This window comes from Mus caroli, unplaced genomic scaffold (assembly GCF_978045245.1).
Source record: "Mus caroli unplaced genomic scaffold, Mus_caroli_1 scaffold_6, whole genome shotgun sequence".
In the NCBI taxonomy this organism is placed as follows: Eukaryota; Metazoa; Chordata; class Mammalia; order Rodentia; family Muridae; genus Mus; species Mus caroli.
In genome coordinates, this window is record NW_028227261.1 from 60,994,660 (window position 1) to 61,012,856 (window position 18,197).

An 18,197-nucleotide genomic window follows, 5' to 3' on the forward strand; every position below is an offset into this window, starting at 1 on the left:
CAGACCAGTATGGGTTCTGGGATTAGAACTCATCTTCTGGAAGAACAGATAGTGCTCCTGACTTCCTATCCCTTTCTTCAGTCCTGCTTACTTGAAAGGGGGTTTATCTAACTTCCCAAGTAACAGCAAACTAGGTAATTATGAGGGAATTTGACACTTGGTTATTTTGAAATTGATAAAAATTTGAAGTTGGTAACCTAGGACTTGTTTTTGTCAGCTCAAGTTATCTGGGAAGAGAAACCTCAGTTGAGATAATGCTGCTATCAGATAGGCCTGTGGCAGGTCTGAGCAGCATGCTTGTTTGGTTATATGGGAGGCCTTTGCTCATTGATGGTGGTTCTATAAGAAAGCAGACAAAGCAACCCATGGGGAGCAAGCCACTACACAGCACTCCTCCACTGTCTCTGCTTCAAGCCTGGTCTGACTTCCCTTTACAATGTACTGTGTGCAACTAATCTCAAGCTGAAGTTAACCTTTTCCAAGTTTTTTTGGGCATAGTGTTTAGTCCCAGCAATCGAAACCTAACTAGGACAGTTGAGTTTAATGGCAAATATTTATAATTCTGGCTCTCAGGATTATGAAACAGGAAGGTAATAAATTCAGGGACACCCTGGGCAATGTGTAAGACCCTACCTCAAAAGACAAAGAGAGTAGTAACAATATGTAGGAACTCTGAGTATCTAATATCCATGGTTTCTAAATCACTGAAAGGAAGCACACAAGCTAACTAATATTGCAGATAGTCTAAAGTTTACCATTTCAACTTTCCTAATTAAGAATTGTGTCAAAACTTATGAAATTTACAGATTAAGATAAATCGCAGAGCCTGAGAATTAACGTGGTGTATCTATCTGGGGATTGGCTAGAAGAGACGCTTTATTACAGTTAAAATCACACTAAGGATAAGAATGGTTGTTTGACCTATAATACAATGTGATTATGCTCTAAAGAATGTGTTTGTAATGAAATTTAAGTCTTGAATAGTTCAGTAAAATAATCAGAATGGAGATTTTTATGTGTAAAGGATAAGAATACAAACACTTTAGGGAAATCATAGCATAGTTTTAGAATTGTTATTGCAAAATACCTTTTTATGAATTTTAAATGCATGTGTTTTTATTGCAGGATATGTCAGTGGAAATGAATTTGTATTTCCCTATAGGTAATGAGCTATGTGGAAATAGTATTATAGTTTTAGAGAAGAGGAAAAACTGAAATTCTCCGACTAAGTTACACTGCTGGTTATCTGTGTATTCTGGAGCTCTTTCAGCCACTCCTCACATCCTTTTAGCAGCGGGTGTGCTTTGAATTAACTATCAAATTCAACTTTTAATTTTAACTTTAATGCATAGCATACACTTAAACTTTGGATATACATATACCAAATTGAACCTTTTTAAAAATTTTTGAATTTGTAGAAAGACTTGGACTTTTTAAGAATTACTTTAATGGCCATTGAGATGGCTCAGAGGTAGAGGCCTCTGTTCGTAGAACTTGATTACCTGAGTTTAGCCTCTGGGATCCATAAGGTAGAGAGAGATGAGTACTATAAGGTGAGCCCAGATCTCCACATGTGCATTGAGGTGGATATGTGACCCCTCCCACACAATAAGAAGGCCCTCAAAAGCCGCCTTTGGGGAAGATGGTTCAGTGCATAAAGACCTTTGAAGCCAAGTCTGGCAGCTTGAGTTTGATCCCAGAACACACATGGTAGAAGTAAGACAACTGACTCCTAAAAATTGTCCTCTGACCTACCTGTACATGCCTGTCATTACATACATGTAATGACAAAATAAGATACTGTAAAAAGTAAATTAAAGAAATAGCTTTATGTCTTTAATTCCAGGAGTGAGATACTGTTTCAAAACAAACCAAACAAAAGTATTACAACTACAATTAAAATACATGGTACATTAATTACCTTTCTTGATGATGTGACAGTGATAAAAATATCCAATATAAGCAATTCAGTAAGGGTGTGTTATTTGTTATTTGGTTTACACATAAGAAGTGTGGCCTATGGTGGTAGGAAGGCATAGCAGCAGTAGCATGAGGCAGCTGGTTACAGTCAGGACAGAGACAGACAGATGCTCATGCTCTCCCATCATTCAGTCAGGGAAGCAGCATGTGGGATGGTGCTATCCACCCTTAGTGGGGGACTTCCTTCCCCACTTAAACTGTAAATACCCTCATTAACACACCCAGGAATGAGTTTCCATCTTGATTCTAATTTAGTCAAGTTGACAGTAAGGATTAACTATGACACATGGAGATCCTGCCTGCCTCCTTTCCTTCTTCCCTTCCTCCCTTCTTTTTTCCTTCCCTCCATCCTTCCTTTCTTCCCTCTCTCCCTTCGTCAGTCTCTCCCTGCCTTTCTCCCTCCCTCTCTCCCTGCCTTTCTCCCTTCCTCCTTCCCCTTAGTATTTTTGGAGTTCCTTAAACTTAAGCATGCATAAAAGCATCAGTTGGTTTTATTTAGTTACTAGTTTTGCAGTACTGCTTAGTAGTTATGCATTAGTTTAATGTATTAGTTAGGTTTCTTTATAAGGCTATTCTATCTTCAAAACAAGTTTCCTATCTTTTATAGTTAGACCAAATACTTTGGAAGCTAGAACAAGAGAATGTAATGCATAAATGGTGATGGCTTGATGATTTCTTGGCAGTAAAGGTTGTTTTAGTTTAGGAGTCCGTGGGCTCTATTGTCTTAAGAGCAACAACTAGAATTCGTTTGTGACCACTTGTCAGTTGTTGAACCAAAGCAGTGATGTGTTGTGGACTCTGTTGTTGTTGATTGGTTTAATAAGCTTTTACATATTCAAATAATAGTCTAGTTACAGAGCTCAGTTGGAAGCCAGCCATTAGTAGCTGTTGGTTTTCCTGTTGAGCTCTCACAACACAGCTGCTCACCACTTTTTTTTTTTTTTTAGTAAGAATGGTGATCTCTGTTTAGTGGTTCAGCTTAGCTGTCAGTATAGTGCCAAGAGTTTGTTGTGCTGGAGAAACTTTCCTTGACTGTGTTTGTATAAACACCTTTGAAAAGGTGAACGCCCTTGAGCTAGATGCTAAGCTGTCAGTAGCTTTTAACAAAACTTGAACTTGTTAGGAATGAGTCTTTCTTACTTTTTTTTTTTTTTAAGATTTATTTATTGATGTATATGAGTACACTGTAGCTGGCTTCAGACACACCAAAGAGGGCATTGGATCCCATTACAGATAGTTGTGAGCCACCATGTGGTTGCTGGGAATTGAACTCAGGACCTCCTGAAGAGCAGTGAGTGCTCTTAACTGCTGATCCATCTCTCCAGCCCAGGAATGAGTCTTTCAATAGCCACTTTTATTTAACTTTAATATTAAAATTTTGAGTACTATGAGTGCCCCTGAGCTTGATTAAATATTTCTATCAATGGATTTTTTTAAAAGGGGGTCTACATTTAGAGACTGCCGTATCCAGGGATCCATCCCATAATCAGCTTCTAAACGCTGACACCATTGCATACACTAGCAAGATTTTGCTGAAAGGACCCAAATATAGCTGTCTCTTGTGAGACGATGCCGGGGCCTAGCAAACACAGGAGTGGATGTTCACAGTCAGCTATTGGATGTATCACAGGGCTCCCAATGGAGAAGCTAGAGAAAGTACCCAAGGAGCTAAAGGGATCTGCAACCCTATTGTTGGAACAACATGATGTACTAACCAGAACCCCGGAGCTCTTGTCTCTAGCTGCATATGTATGGAAAGATGACCTAGTCGGCCATCAATGGAAAGAGAGGCCCATTGGACTTGCAAACTTTATATGCCCCAATATAGGGGAATGCCAGGGCCAAAAGAATGGGAATGGGTGGGTAGGGAAGTGGGGGGCGCTATGGGGGACTTTTGGGATAGCATTGGAAATGTAATTGAGGAAAATATGTAATAAAAATATTAAAAATTAAAAAAAAAAGGGGGTCTAAGATAGATCTGAGATCTGGGCTTGTTGGGAATGATACATTTGGAAAATTGACTTGTGATTCAGTCAACTCCTTTCACTCATCTGGAATGTATGGCATTGTTTTGTTTAGTTGTGAAAGTATGGAATAATTTTAACACATAAAAAGACAGTAGGACTATGAACTCTCACACTCGCCACTCAGTTTCTCTGCTTTAAACCTCCTGTCATCTTTTCCCAGTCTGATTATTTTGAAGCAAATTGTGACCCAGTTGTTTTAAAATGAGAAGCAGATAGAAACTTGTCCAGAATCCATCAAGAGTATTTCTTATCATGTATACAGGCTAGTTTTTCTGTCAGCTTGACACAGGCTCGAGTCTCTTGGGAAGAGACCCTCAGTTGGGAAATATCTCCACCAGATTGGCTTGTAGACAAGCCTGTGAGGGTACTTTTTTGATTGTGATTAATTTGGAAGGTCCCAGCTCATTGAGGGTGATGCCACCCCTGAGCAGGTGGTCCTGGGTACATACAAGAGAGCAGGCTAAGTGAGCTGTGGGATGCAAGCCAGTAAGCTGCACTCCTCCATGACATCTGCTTCCAGTTCCTACTCTGAATGTCTACCCTCATTTCCCTCAGTGATGGGTTATGACCTGGGAGCTGTAAGATGAAAGTAAACCTTGTCTTTTCCAGGTTGCTTTAGGTTGTGGTCTTTTATCACAGCAATAGTTACCCTAAGACATCATCATGTGAGTGCATTTTTCAGTGGCTGTGGGTGGGATCCTCATTTTAATGGTCTATATGATCTGCCAGTTGATTATACATGGAGAGCTTTGAAGGACAGGAGATTATTTGTTGTTTCAGTAGTTATTTGAAAATTTATTTCTTTGTTGGTATCATTGAAATCTAATTATTACACTAGATTGCCACTTTTCTTTTGTTAGTAGAATACATGTCTATTCCTGTCACCTAGTTTTAATATTTGATACATTTTCCATAATCAGGTCACCTATTTTCTTATATTTTTAATAAATTAGATAATTTGAAAGTAGTGGGTTTTTTTTTTTTTATTTTCTAGAAAATTCCCATAAAGCTCTCTTATAAAACAAAAACTTGGGATAGTCTTTCAATATCTGTGACACTCATTTCATACTCTCATTTTTCTACTTACAAATTTAGAAATGCCCACTACTTTTCTAATTAATATTCTGATATATTGGGAAAAAGTAATTTATCCTATGTATTATCTTACCTGAGTTTATCTGAGTGCTTCTTTAGGGTTTTGTCTGACTTGTTCCTGTGTTCCTTGAATATTCTTATAGGGTAGAACTTATTAGTACTAGATGTATTCGCTTCCTGTTGCCAGTATGAAAAGTTACAGATGGGGTGGTTTAAACTGACTCATATTTATTATCCCCTTCGGTGTGCTTTGTTTTGTGTTGTGTTTTGTGGAGGCAGGGTCTCACTGTGTAATCTAAGGTGACCTCCAAATCACAACCTTCTGCCACCTCTTGCATGTTAGGTCTGCTGGTTGACTGTAGGCGAGTACTGCCATGCCTGGCGTGTCCTTTTATCTTACAGTTCTGGAATCAGTTTTCCTGGGCTAATGCTGTGGTGTCAGCAGGTTAGCCATTTCCGTGACTTCATGGCTACTAGGTGCTGTCTTTCCCCTTGTCTCATGACCCTCCTTTAATCTTCCAAGCATGTGATGTTGCCTTCTTTTCTGTGTCTGACTTTTCTTGGCTCCCTCTTATGATAACTGCTGTAATTGGACACATCAGGATAATAACATGAAACTATTTCATTTATTTTTAAGCACATCTACAAAGTCCCCTTTTCCATGTAAACAACATTTATATATGTTATAGAGATTAGAAAGTAGGCGTTTATTGACCCCTACCAACAATAAAAACTAAGGGTGTATGCATATATGTTTTTATGTATATAATATACAGTGTCCAGGAGTATGAAATGCTAGTAAGAACCTTTGTATTTTATCTTCTCATCTTGGAGAATAAAAATACCACAATAGATGTGTAGGTAGAAATATGTTGTTTTCCTAACTTTTACTCTAATCCTTGAAAGTATTTTGGCTTTTTGATTTTGGTTATGCACTGTCTTTACTGAAAATTTCCACTTTTAAGATAATAAATCTATTTTGACTTGAGAGTGTACACTACTTTTCATAATAAGAAAGAAATGTCTTATTGCCTTGTCAGATTCTGAGTAAAGCCAGGTATGGTAGTGTAAGTTGGGAGGCTAAGACAAGAGGACTCAGTTGTAAGCTACTGTGGGCAGTGTAGCAAAAGTGTGCTTAATGGAAAACAAAACAAACTTCTGAATGATAGCTGACTTGTTACTCTGAGGTAGATTGAACTGTTTACTGTGGTGTGTTATTTTTGGTGTTACTACTTAAAGGACTGTTTCTGTAAGCTGTAGAGTTTGTATAATGATACAAGTGGGGGCTCTCAGCTTTAAGGTGGCCTCATTTTAAAGAGACAGTCACAGTTTACTACCAGCCTGACATTTGGCAGACTGTTTAACTTTTGGCTTCAATTTCCTCATCTGAAGAATAAAATTCTATCTCATAGAACATTATGATGATCAAATGGGGAAAGGATTGTACATCCTTAAAATTGCCGTATGGTAAACATCAAAAAATATCACTGTATTACTGGACAGTTTTTTGTTATGAATCTATCACAGTAACTTTTAAAATTCCAGTTTACATTGATGAATATTGAGAATTTCCCCAATTCCTTTTGTTATGAAACCCAAAGAAATCTGTGAAATGTCTTTATATTTTTTACTATTTTATAAAACACAGTTCATTGCTTATGTGTCTTTGTTTTTCCACTTATAAAAAAGTGCAGCTATGGCTGGATATGGTAGTGCATGCCTTTAATGCCCAGTTTGGCAAGCATATTTTACATAATAAGATGGCCATGAGCCTGTGGGAGGTAGAATATTATGTTCTTAATGTGAAATGTCTCCCAGAGGCTCACATGTGAATACTTGATTCCTAGCTGGTGGCACTGTTTTGGGGGCTGTGGAACCTTTAGGAGGTGGATTCTAGCTAGAGGGAAGTGGGCACATGGGGTTTGGTTCTAGGGTTAGAGTCTGGCCCTGCTTCCATTTTCATAATCACGCACCTCCACCCTCTGTTGCTATCTAATAAGCAGCTACTGTGTGATTCTGCTGCTATGGTCATGAGTCATTTCTGTTGCCTGTCTGCCTTGCAGGTGGATAGGGTTTGTTTGTTTTGTTTTGTTGGGATCAGATACTTGATAACAGCAGTGAGAAAAGTAACTGGTATAAAAATTTCTACTTATTACACTTAGAATAATACTTTTTTCTCACCAATGAGAACACAGCCTTCTTGAGTTTAATTCTTCCTATATGTAATAGAGAGCTCACTATGCTTTAGGCAGCAAAGACTAATAAGTTGGTTATTTGCACACATTTGGCTTCACAAGTACTTAATTGTTTTTTGGGTCTAAAAATTAGAGTAGTCTACCTAACATAGTTTACTCTGAAAAAACAGAATAATGTTTTCAGAAAACCTTTAGGGCAAATACTATGGAATCATTGACAACATCATACTTTGTAATATTTAGTATCTGACACTTAAAGTAGTGGTACCTGGTGCTTCTACTTCATGTTTGCATATTTAGATAACTTCTAAAGTGATATTTTGTTAGTTTTTATTATTAGAAAAGACATGAAAACAAGACTGTGGACATAGCAAAAAGAAGACACTTTGTTAGTTCTGTGTATTTACAAGATTGTTTGTTACAAAACTTGAGTTACAAGCAGTAATTCATGCAATATATTTTTAGAGAATCATAGGCGAGAACAGAGAAAGAACTGGAATGTGGGAACTCTTGGCTCTGAATTATTTTATTTGGGAAAAGTGGAGGGAAGTGAGCTTCCCTTTGGTTAGGGTAGGATTGAATGTTGCTATCTTTTGTGGAAGGGGTAGAGTAGAGATAAAACTTGATTTGTTACTTGGAAAAGCTTTGTTTAAAAAATTGGGTTGTTTTCCTTCTTCGTACAGTGATTAAAGGTTATAGTCGACTGCCACTTTGAAGGGTTTATAAGTCACTGATGAAGATGCTGGGTCTGAGCTCTGGTATCTCAGAACAGTGAGCACCTGCATCACTGAACAATTTCTTTAGCTCCGTATTACTCTTTTGAGGCTGGCTTTATTAGCATAATGTATTTGGGATTCAAACATGTTTTGAATTTCAGTAGTTTCTTCTCATTGCTGAGTAGTTAGTTCTTCATTCTGTGAATGTATCAGCTTTTAATTCCTCAGTTAAGGTACTTTAAGAATAATGGCATCTCACTGGTATTTACAGTTTAGTCTCCAGACCTGAGTTCATATTGCTTTATACAGCAAAATAGACTTTAGATGTAAGATTAAGGACCTTGATAGAGTTCTTATCCTAGATTATCCATGTGGACCTCCTAAAATCATCTGAACCCTTTTTAAAACTTGAAGAGAGAAAGAGGAGAAAGAAAGACATGAGATCAAAGGTTGAGGCTGGTAGCCACTTTAAGTTTTCAAACAAGGAAACAGAGATTTTGGTCCTGTATTCTCAACGTCAAGGAACTGTATGTCAAGAACCCAAAAAACAGACAATGAATCCATACTGAGATCCTTTGGATTGTAGTCCAACAAGATTTATACCATACTTTTGACTTGCAGAATATGAATATAGTGAATTTTGTTTTATTTTATTTTTGTTGTTGTTGTTTTGAGATAGGTTTCTCTGTATAATAGCTGTGGCTGTCCTCGAACTTGCTCTCTAGATCAGGCTGACCTCAAACTCACAGAGATCCACTTGCCTCTGCCTGTTGTTTGCTGAGAACAAAGGTGTGTGCCATTGCACCCAGCAAAAATTTATGCTCTCTTAACCATCAGCTTTCTCATGATTTGTTATGGCAATGATAAAAAACTAATGAGGGCATAAGGCAGTTTCTCATTTTTAATGATTTTTTAAAAAAGATTTATTTATTTTATGCATGTGAGTACACTGTAGCTGTGCAGATGGTTGTAAGCCTTCATGTGGTTGTTGGGAATTGAATTTTTAGGACCTCTGTTCACTCTGGTCAACCTTGCTCTCTCAGTCCCAAAGATTTCTTTATTATTTTGCATAAGTACACTGTAGCTGTCTTCAGATGTTCCAGAAGAGGGCGTCAGATCTCATTACAGGTGGTTGTGAGTCACCATATGGTTACTGGATTTGAACTCAGGACCTTTGGCAGAACAGTCAGTGCTCTTACCTGCTGAGCCATCTTGCCAGCCCCATAACAATTTTAAGCAAAGCTATAACTAACATTTCAATGCAAGCATTTGTGTGAACAAACCTGGGTGGGTTTTTGTTTTTTTGTTTTTGTTTTTTTTGTATTAAAAGAAGCACCTAGGGTCAGGATTGTTGTGCCGTGAGAGTTCCATTTGTTGGTTGTTTTGGGTTTAGCCTTCCTAACATGTGCAGTGTACCATATTGCAGTTTTAATGTGCATTTTCCTAATAACAAAAGATACTGGATTCCAGTTACTTGGTATATGTGCCATCTCCATGTCTTCCTCAATTGAAGGCATTTTAATATTTTATTGTTTCTTATTATGGTTTTATTTTTTTATTGGTTATTTTACTTATTTACATTTCAAATGTTATCCCCCTTCCTGGCTTCCCCTAGGCAAACCCCCATCCCACTCCCCACTCCCCACTGCTATAAGGGTGTTCTCCCATCCACCCACCCACTCCCACTTCACTGAATCTCTATAGGACCAAGGGCCTCACCTCCCCTTGATGCCAGATAAGGCAATCCTCTGCTATTTATGCAGCTAGAGCCATGGGTCCCTTCATGTGTACTCTTTGGTTGGTGGTTTAGTCCCTCCAGCTCTGGGGGGTCTGGTTGGTTGATAATGTTGTTCACATAAGTGATTCCAAACCTCTTTAGCTTCTTTTTTTTTTTTTTTTTTCTTTAAAATTCCCTTACTGGCTGATAGTTTATTCTTAATTTACTAATTTTTTAAATTGGGTATTTATTTCAATTATATTTCCAATGCTTTAGCTTCTTAAGTCCTTCCTCTAACTCCTCCATTGGTGTCCTTGCGCTCAGTCCCATGGTTGGCTACAACTATCCTCATCTATATTGGTCAGGCTCTGGCAGAACCTCTCAGGGAACATCTATACCAGGCTCCTGTCAGCAAGTGCTTCTTGGCATCAGCAATAGTGTCTGGGTTTGGTGTCTGCAGATGGAACGGATCGCTAGGTGGGGCAGTCTCTGGATGGCCTTTCCTTCAGTTTCTGCTCCACTTTTTGTCCCTGCATTTCCTTTAGATAGGAACAATTCTGTGTTAATATTTTTGAACACAAGATATAAGATACAATTTGCTAAACGAATGAAACTCAAGAAGAACGAAGACCAAAGTGTGGACACTTTGCCCCTTCATAGAATTGGAAACAAAACACCTATGGAAGGAGTTACAGAGACAAAGTTTGGAGCTGTGTCAAAAGGATAGACCATCTAGAGCCTGCCATATCCAGGGTTCCATCCCATAATCAGCTTCCAAATGCTGACACCATTGCATATACTAGCAAGATTTTGCTCTAAGGACCCAGATATAGCTGTCTCTTGTGAGACTATGCCGGGGCCTAGCAAACACAGAAGTGGATGCTCACAGTCAGCTATTGGATGGATCACAGGGCCCCCAATGGAGGAGCTAGAGAAAGTACCCAAGGAGCTAAAGGGATCTGCAACCCTATAGGTAGAACAACATTATGAACTAACCAGTACCCCGGAGCTCTTGACTCTAGCTGCATATGTATCAAAAGATGGCCTAGTCGGCCATCACTGGAAAGAGAGGCCCATTGGACTTGCAAACTTTATATGCCCTAGTACAGGGGAACGCCAGGGCCAAAAAGTGGGAGTGGGTGGGTAGGGGAGTGGGTGGGAGGGTATGGGGGACTTTTGGGATAGCATTGGAAATGTAAATGAGGAAAATACCTAATAAAAAGTATTAAAAAATATTTTTGAGATGGGTGGGTAGCCCCATCTCTCAACTGGGGGCTGTGCTTAACCTCTGAATATGGTCTCTACAGGTTCTCTCTCCCTTTGGGTATTTCAGTCAATGCCATCCCTGTTGGGTCCTGGGAGACTCTTGCTTTCCTGGCATCTGAGACTTGCTGGTGGCTACCCCCAATTCCCCATCCCCCATTGCTACACACCTCCATTCAATTTTCTGGCCCTCTGTGTATCATGCCCGTCTCCTCCCACACCTGATCCTCCCCCTTTTCCCCCTCCACCTCCCCCTCCCTCTCCCTTTCCCTCCAGTGATTATTTTGTTTCCCCTTCTAAGTAGGACTGAAGCATCCACACTTTGGTCTTCCTTCTTCATAGCTTCACCATGGTCTGTAAGTTATATTGTGCGTATTCTGAGCTTTTTGCCTAATATTCACTTATCAGTGAGTATATACCATGTGTGTTCTTTTGTCTCTGGATTACCTCACTCAGGATGATATATTCTAGTTCCATCCTTTGCTTGTGAATTTCATGAAGTAATTTTTTTAAATAGCTGAGTAGTACTCCATTGTGTGAAGGTACCACATATTCTCTATCCATTCCTCTGTTGAGGGACATCTGGGTTGTTTCCAGTTTCTGGCTATTATAATAAGGCTGCTATGAACATAGTGGAGCCTATTATGATTTTATAGTTTATCTTAGTTGCTCTTTTGTTACCACAACAAAAACAACTTAGGGAGAAAGCTTTTGTTTTTTGCTGCAAGTTCCTGAATGGTTCCCGTTCATCATGGCATGGGACATTAGAAGCAAAGAGGGAACATGAAATGTGGCCTTCAGTGATGTACTTCCTCTGTAAGATTCTTTCTCTTAGAAGTTCTATAACCTTCCTAAACACTATCATCAACTGGGGACCACGTGTTCAAACATATGAGCCTGTAAGAGAAGTCTTACATCCAAACCACAGTGTAATTCTTCTGTATTCTAGATTGAAGTTGAAGTTGTTTGTTGTGGACAAGATTCACTAAGTTGTCCAGGCTGGGGTCAACTCTGGGGCCTTAAAAATTCTCTTGCATCAGTTTTCAAAATACCTGGCATTGCTGGCACATTCCAACTACCTTGCTTGGATACATGTTCTTTTTTCTGATATGTGTATGCAAATATTTTTCTAGTCTGTTGTTTGGCTTTCCATTGTCTAGTCCTTTTGGAAAAATAGAAGTATTAAATTTTGATGAAATCTAACTTAGCATTATTTTAATTTTTAGGTCATGTTTTAAAAATATTTTATTTGTTGTATGTGTGTAAGTGTAGGTACATGAGCCATGATTCATGGGTGGAGGTTAGGACAACCCTGGAAAGTCTCTTCTCTACTATTGCATGATCCAGTCATTGAACTCAAGCTGTCAGGTCTGCTGAGTCATCTAACAGCTCTAGGTCTGGGTTTTGGTAACATCTTTGCTTATCCTAGCATAAACCAGAAAATTTTCTGTGTATTCCTAAGATTTATATATTTAGACATTTGGGTCTGTTTCCATTCAGAAATACTATTTGTACATGTTATAAAAATGGAGTAAGATAATGTGCAAGCTGTCTAACTTACTAACAGCATTGAGTCAAAGACTGTCCTTTTTCCATTAAATTTCCTTTGTTCTTTTATACTGCGGAATGTGGAGAAAAGCCAGCACTGTACCTACCCTTTGTTTTTCCAGTTTACCTGATTTTTGCCAGTTGACATTTACCATGCAAGAAAAATCAGACTATCTTTGTTCTATTTATCTTTTTGTTGAAAGAATTTTCTGACACTTTATATTTGCATAAGAAATTGATTACTCTTCCTCTCCCTTTAGGGGGGTATATACATACATACATACATACATACATACATATATATTAAGGGCTGGAGAGCTGGCTCAGGCATCAAGAATACTTGCTGCTCTTGCAGAAGACTGAACTGAGTTCCTAGCACCCATGTCAGCTGGTCCCAATTTCCTGTAACTCTAGCTAAGGCAATCAGATACCATCTTCTGGCCTCCATGAGCATATGCATATGTCACACGCACACACATACTAAAAAAAGAAATATGTTTCAAGCTTTTGTTAATTAACATGTGGTTGTTCTTGATTAAATTCCATAAATTACCTCAGTGTGTTAATGTCATTCAAAAAAATTGAGTTGTGAAAAAAAAGAGAGTAGTGTCACATGAGAGGCAGTTGGGCTTACATCAGTTTGAGAACTTACAGGTAGGGCTACAAGTAGAAGGCCATTGATCATAAATTAAGCTGTTAAAGAAAGAGAATACAGGTTGAGAAGGGAATTAGAAAAGTAAAAGTAAAGTTGTTTGTTCTTAAGTTGTTTTCACTAGAGTCTCAGAGATGCCTGTAGAATTCTCAGTCCAACCTGGCTTTGCCTTGTGCGCTCCCTTAGGCTCTCCTTGCCCTCCAGGTGTTTACTCCAGTAGTCTCAGTTTTAAAGTGTGTAGTACAAACACATGTTTTAATCGTAAATGGCAGGTTTTTAAATTTTTTAAAATTCTTTCCTAGTTTGGATAACTCACATATTTTATCATCTTAAAGTAGACTCAGTTCTCCCCACCCCCACCATAAAATGAGAAAGAGAAACACATGCATGTAGTAGTTTCCTTAGACGTTTATTATGTTTTTGTAAATATTATTGCGTTCTCTATTGTTTGATGTGAGTTTTAAGTTGTGTAAAGTACTAAAGCTAGTTGACAATTTTAGTTGTGAAATATACATCTTAGAGGACTTTTCCAGTATTTTTATTTCTGTTCATTTTATTTGCTTATTTATTTATAGACAAGGTCTCCCTCTGTAGTTCAGGCTGACCTCAAATTTTTGGAGATCTTCCTGTCCCTGACTCTTTGAGAACTGGGTTTTTTACAGGTGTGTATCTCCATCTCCTGCTTAATAGTGATTTTAAAATTTTAAATCATTCAGAGCTACTTTTGGAGGTTAAAAAAAAAAAATGTGTCTTTTCATTTTTCTGCCACAGGGTGGCATGCTGTACCTACTTAAAGAAATTCTGTTTTGTGACTTCAACAGCCTGATCAAACCTAACTTAAAGTAGAATTTTAAGCATGCAAATAAATTGTTTATAACAGTAGATAATCTTTATAGAGTCTTATTTGAAGGATATTTAAGGGGCTTTGATCAGTTTTTATTGAAGTTTTACTTAAACATTTTATTTGTAAGTAATTTAAGACTCAATACATTGTAAAAATCAGACTAGAAAAGGAGAAATCTTTATAGCATATATCTAGGTTTACTTCTTATTAGCATTTGATCCTGTTACACACCATGTATATACATGTATACATGTGTGTATATATATATATATATATATATATGCATGATGAGTCTTTTCGTGCACACATGAGGATGTCAGAGACAAGTCTTTCCTCTGTTTACATGGCTTCCAGGGATTGAACTCAGGGTGTCAGGATTGGGTGGCAAGCACTTTACCTGCTGTGCCATCTCTCATCTTTACCTACCTGTGCAGTTTTTTATGTATGAGTGAACATTTGAGGCTTAAGTTACATTATGATGACACATTTCCCCTAAATGCTACATTGTGTTTTCAAAAGAACAGACATGGCCTTTCTATAACCACAAGGATCAATTTCAGGAAATTTAAACTTTCACAAAAGGCCTTATCCAGTTTTACCATCAGTATTTCAGTTTCCCTTTTGATTCAGTTCAGTTCCGCCTTTACTCCCTCTCCAGTCAGGTCAATTGTTACATATAATTGTCATGGCTTTTTAGATTCCTCTGACATGAAGCATTCCTATGACATGACCATAGCCTTTTGTATTTCATAATAGTGATATTGAACTCAGCTTAGTGATGGTCTTGTTTGATGCTTCGTCATAATAGAGGCTACACATTCTCAGCTAGATTGCACAGATTTTGTTGTGTTGTCTTTGGAGTATGATATATGACTTACATGCCTTTTCTTAGTGATACTATATTGTCTTTTGTTGCTGATAATTTGGGGTACATTAATATTAATTAAATTTAACTGATATCTAACAGCACAAAAATTTACATACTGTCATAGTTTGGTTAAATTGTATACTTTTTGTGAGTTTAGGTACATGCATGTAGTAGATAAAGAGTTATATGCCATTTGAGGGCACAAAAGCCAATGTTTTCTTTAATGTTGATCTGTGTTTGGAGTATATACTATCTGAGTTTTCTGGGATGCTTGAGGTAGAACATTTTAACAATATTCCTAGCAAAGTTCTGTATTTTGTCCCTGGATTACCAAGAAGAATGTTTTGATGCCCTTCTTGGGACATGCTAGTCATTGTAGTGAAATGAAAGATTAAAATCTGAGTAGGTGACATTAGATAGCAAATAAATATTAAAAATTAGAGTCAGGGCAACTACAAATCTCACAGAAATTATTGATAGTACCAAAGCCAAATGAGTTTCTTAAGATAGATATTGCTATTTCTGTTTCCTTTTCCTGTGTGGTAGAATTACTGATGTGCAGCACCATGCCTGACCCCAAAGACATGATCTTACAGCCCGTGAGTTTGGGTTTGTATTAGTGATTTTTTAAAATACAAAATAAACATATACTTTACCAAGTACTTGATTATAAAGAATAAACTTGGCAAAGAAATATTTGCAATTCTATTTTATTCTTAGAAAAACTTGCTACTGTTAACTGGATGAAATATGTTTGTGACTAGCAACATTTCCCAAATGGTTCCTGTAATACTTCTTTTAGGAGAGGATAAAATTCTCAGAGGGAAATAGTTATCTGATTTGAGAAGGTCATTGCTTATCTTACTTGAATATGCACCGATTTCAGGTGTTTGTCCCATCAGCACTGAGATGGTATAGCACTGAGATGGTATAGCACTGTATGCAGCTCTGCTGCGGGTTGGGCAGTGAAACTTCTCGAACATTCTTACATTTAATCTATTTACATTGATTACATATGTATATTACATATCAAATATCAAATATATCAAATATATTTTCCATATATAGTAGACATCAAAGCATTTGAGGTATGAAATTAGATGAATATAAAGTAATTTGAATGTTAAAATGCCCATTACATTTAACTGTGAAAACTGAAAAATTATTGGATACTGCTGTGAGTTGTGATTTCTTCTATCAGCTACCCTACTGAGTTTTGGGAGAAAAAAATTGCCTCCAAGTTCCCCTAGGTTTTCCCCTTGATTTTACAAAGAATTACATTATATAAATTAAGTACCAGTTTATAATTGCTTCTTCTGACACATGTTTACATGGTTCTGAGTCTCCATAGTATTAAATTATACCCTGGGGCTTGGAATTCATTGTGTCTCCCTGGCACCTAACATAATTCTAAGAACTTGGGCATTAAATGATTGAATACTATTTTAAAAGTTTTTATTTTTATTGCTTAGGCAAGATACCTGTGTAGATTCTACTTCGTCCCTGAGAGAGAACAAACAACCAGAAGGTTTGGAATCAAAACAAGGTATGGATCAAATACTTAATTTTATATAGCTTTTACCAATGGTAAATTTCCAGTCTGAAAATTCACCTTGTTTTACAGAGAGGGAAATGGAGTGCTGTGTTTGTCCATGATCTTCCTAGCTACTTGGTGACCTGAGTGTTGTGTGATTGGTTTCAGGTGCCTCCAGAAGGTTTTACTATCTTGAATGGTTTCATGTCCATGATTTCTATTATGTGTTTTAGGTTGCAAAATAGAGGTGAGTTAGTTGGGTACCTTTGGGTTATATGTGCAACAACAAAGATAACTTTGTAGGATAACTACCCCTAATCCCTGAGAAGATATTTTTCCTTATTTTCTTTCTTCCTTAGAGAAGAAATTCTTTAAGTGAGTTTGACATAAACCATCTAGTATATATAAAGTAGTAATATTAATTTATTTAAGCCATATAGATCAATGGGGCTGATTATTTAAATGTTTTAAAAATTCTCATCTTTACTAGGAAAAATTGGAAGTAATATTTTTTTATTGTTCAAATGTCATCTCATGTTTTTTTCTATTTGAAAAATGATGACTTAAGAACATTTTTGTAAAACTTGAGCTGCAGGAACTTTGCAGTAGAGAGAAGCAGGTTTTTATTTCTTTTAGGCAGAAGTACTGAAGCTTCATGTTGTTACTGATAATTGATATACCAAAGTAGAAAATACATAATTTTGTAATTTGTTATATGTGTATCTAACATATATATATATATATCTAGATTTTTTAAATGCAATCATGTTTATTAACATTCTTGATGCTGTTGGAAATTCTCCAATGCTTTTTAGAAATTCTCTTGTATTAGGCTCTTAAGTTGCCAGAGAAAATTATATATTTGTGCTGTGACTACTGAGTATCCTCACAGATAGAAACAGATTTGGTTCATCAGCATTTCTTTGTCATAGAAATACAAGTCATAAACACATTGTTTTCAGTTAGTATAATTATTATCATCTAACCATCTCTACATTTCACAAATAATTAGACCATAGTGCGATTGTGGCTTTTTTTTTTTAATTTTTATTTTGAGACAGGATCCCACTTTGTAGCCAGGCTGGCTTTGAACTTGTGATTCCCTTGCCTCTGCCTCAGGAGTGTTATGAGTAGGCATATGACTATCACACTCAGCCTGCCTTTATCACTTTCCTTTGTTCCTAAAGTTCTTAGTATTGACTGAGCAGTGTATGTGAGTATGCTACTGGATCATCTAGGGGAAAATAATATCATATGAAGAATAGAAAAGGCTAGAATGAGGCAGGTTGATTCTGATTCCAGTAGAAAAGAAGCCAGAAACTGCACTGCACAATTTACACTACGACTAATTTTCTAAGGGTAGATGTTTTGTGGCTTCATGTTCGGAATTATAGAGTTCTTAAAGACTCCATTGTAGGATCAATAGCCTATTTTGTTTTAAGTTTTGTATAGTAACTTTAATCATTTAAAAACCAGCTATGGAAAAGCCAAGAGGAAGAAAAAAGACCCAAGTAGCCATATGCCAGAACATGTATGCATTTTGTATTTAGGAGCCTGTAGACTTCACTGAGGTTCCCACATAAGCATGGGAAGTACAGTGTTGTCAATAGGCAGACATAAGAAAAGTGAGGTTGGAGCCTTAACGGACTGCTGTGTAAGCTGTTTGTCTCGATTATAACTAACCTGTAGGAAGTGGTTACATGTTCAGGGGTTTTTTGATGTTGCTGTTAGTTTTGTTTTCCCGTGGATGAGGATGGA

The 18,197-nt window shown here is 37.2% G+C and overlaps 1 protein-coding gene across 1 annotated transcript in view; it reads left to right on the forward strand.

The window, feature by feature from the left end:
- Nucleotides 1-18,197, forward strand: part of Caap1 (caspase activity and apoptosis inhibitor 1) — a 56,416-nt gene that overhangs the window by 21,365 nt on the left and 16,854 nt on the right. The window contains exon 5 of the mRNA XM_021160373.2: nucleotides 16,378-16,451. Coding sequence (XP_021016032.1) covers nucleotides 16,378-16,451 — 74 coding nt within the window. The remainder of the gene's footprint in view (nucleotides 1-16,377; nucleotides 16,452-18,197) is intronic.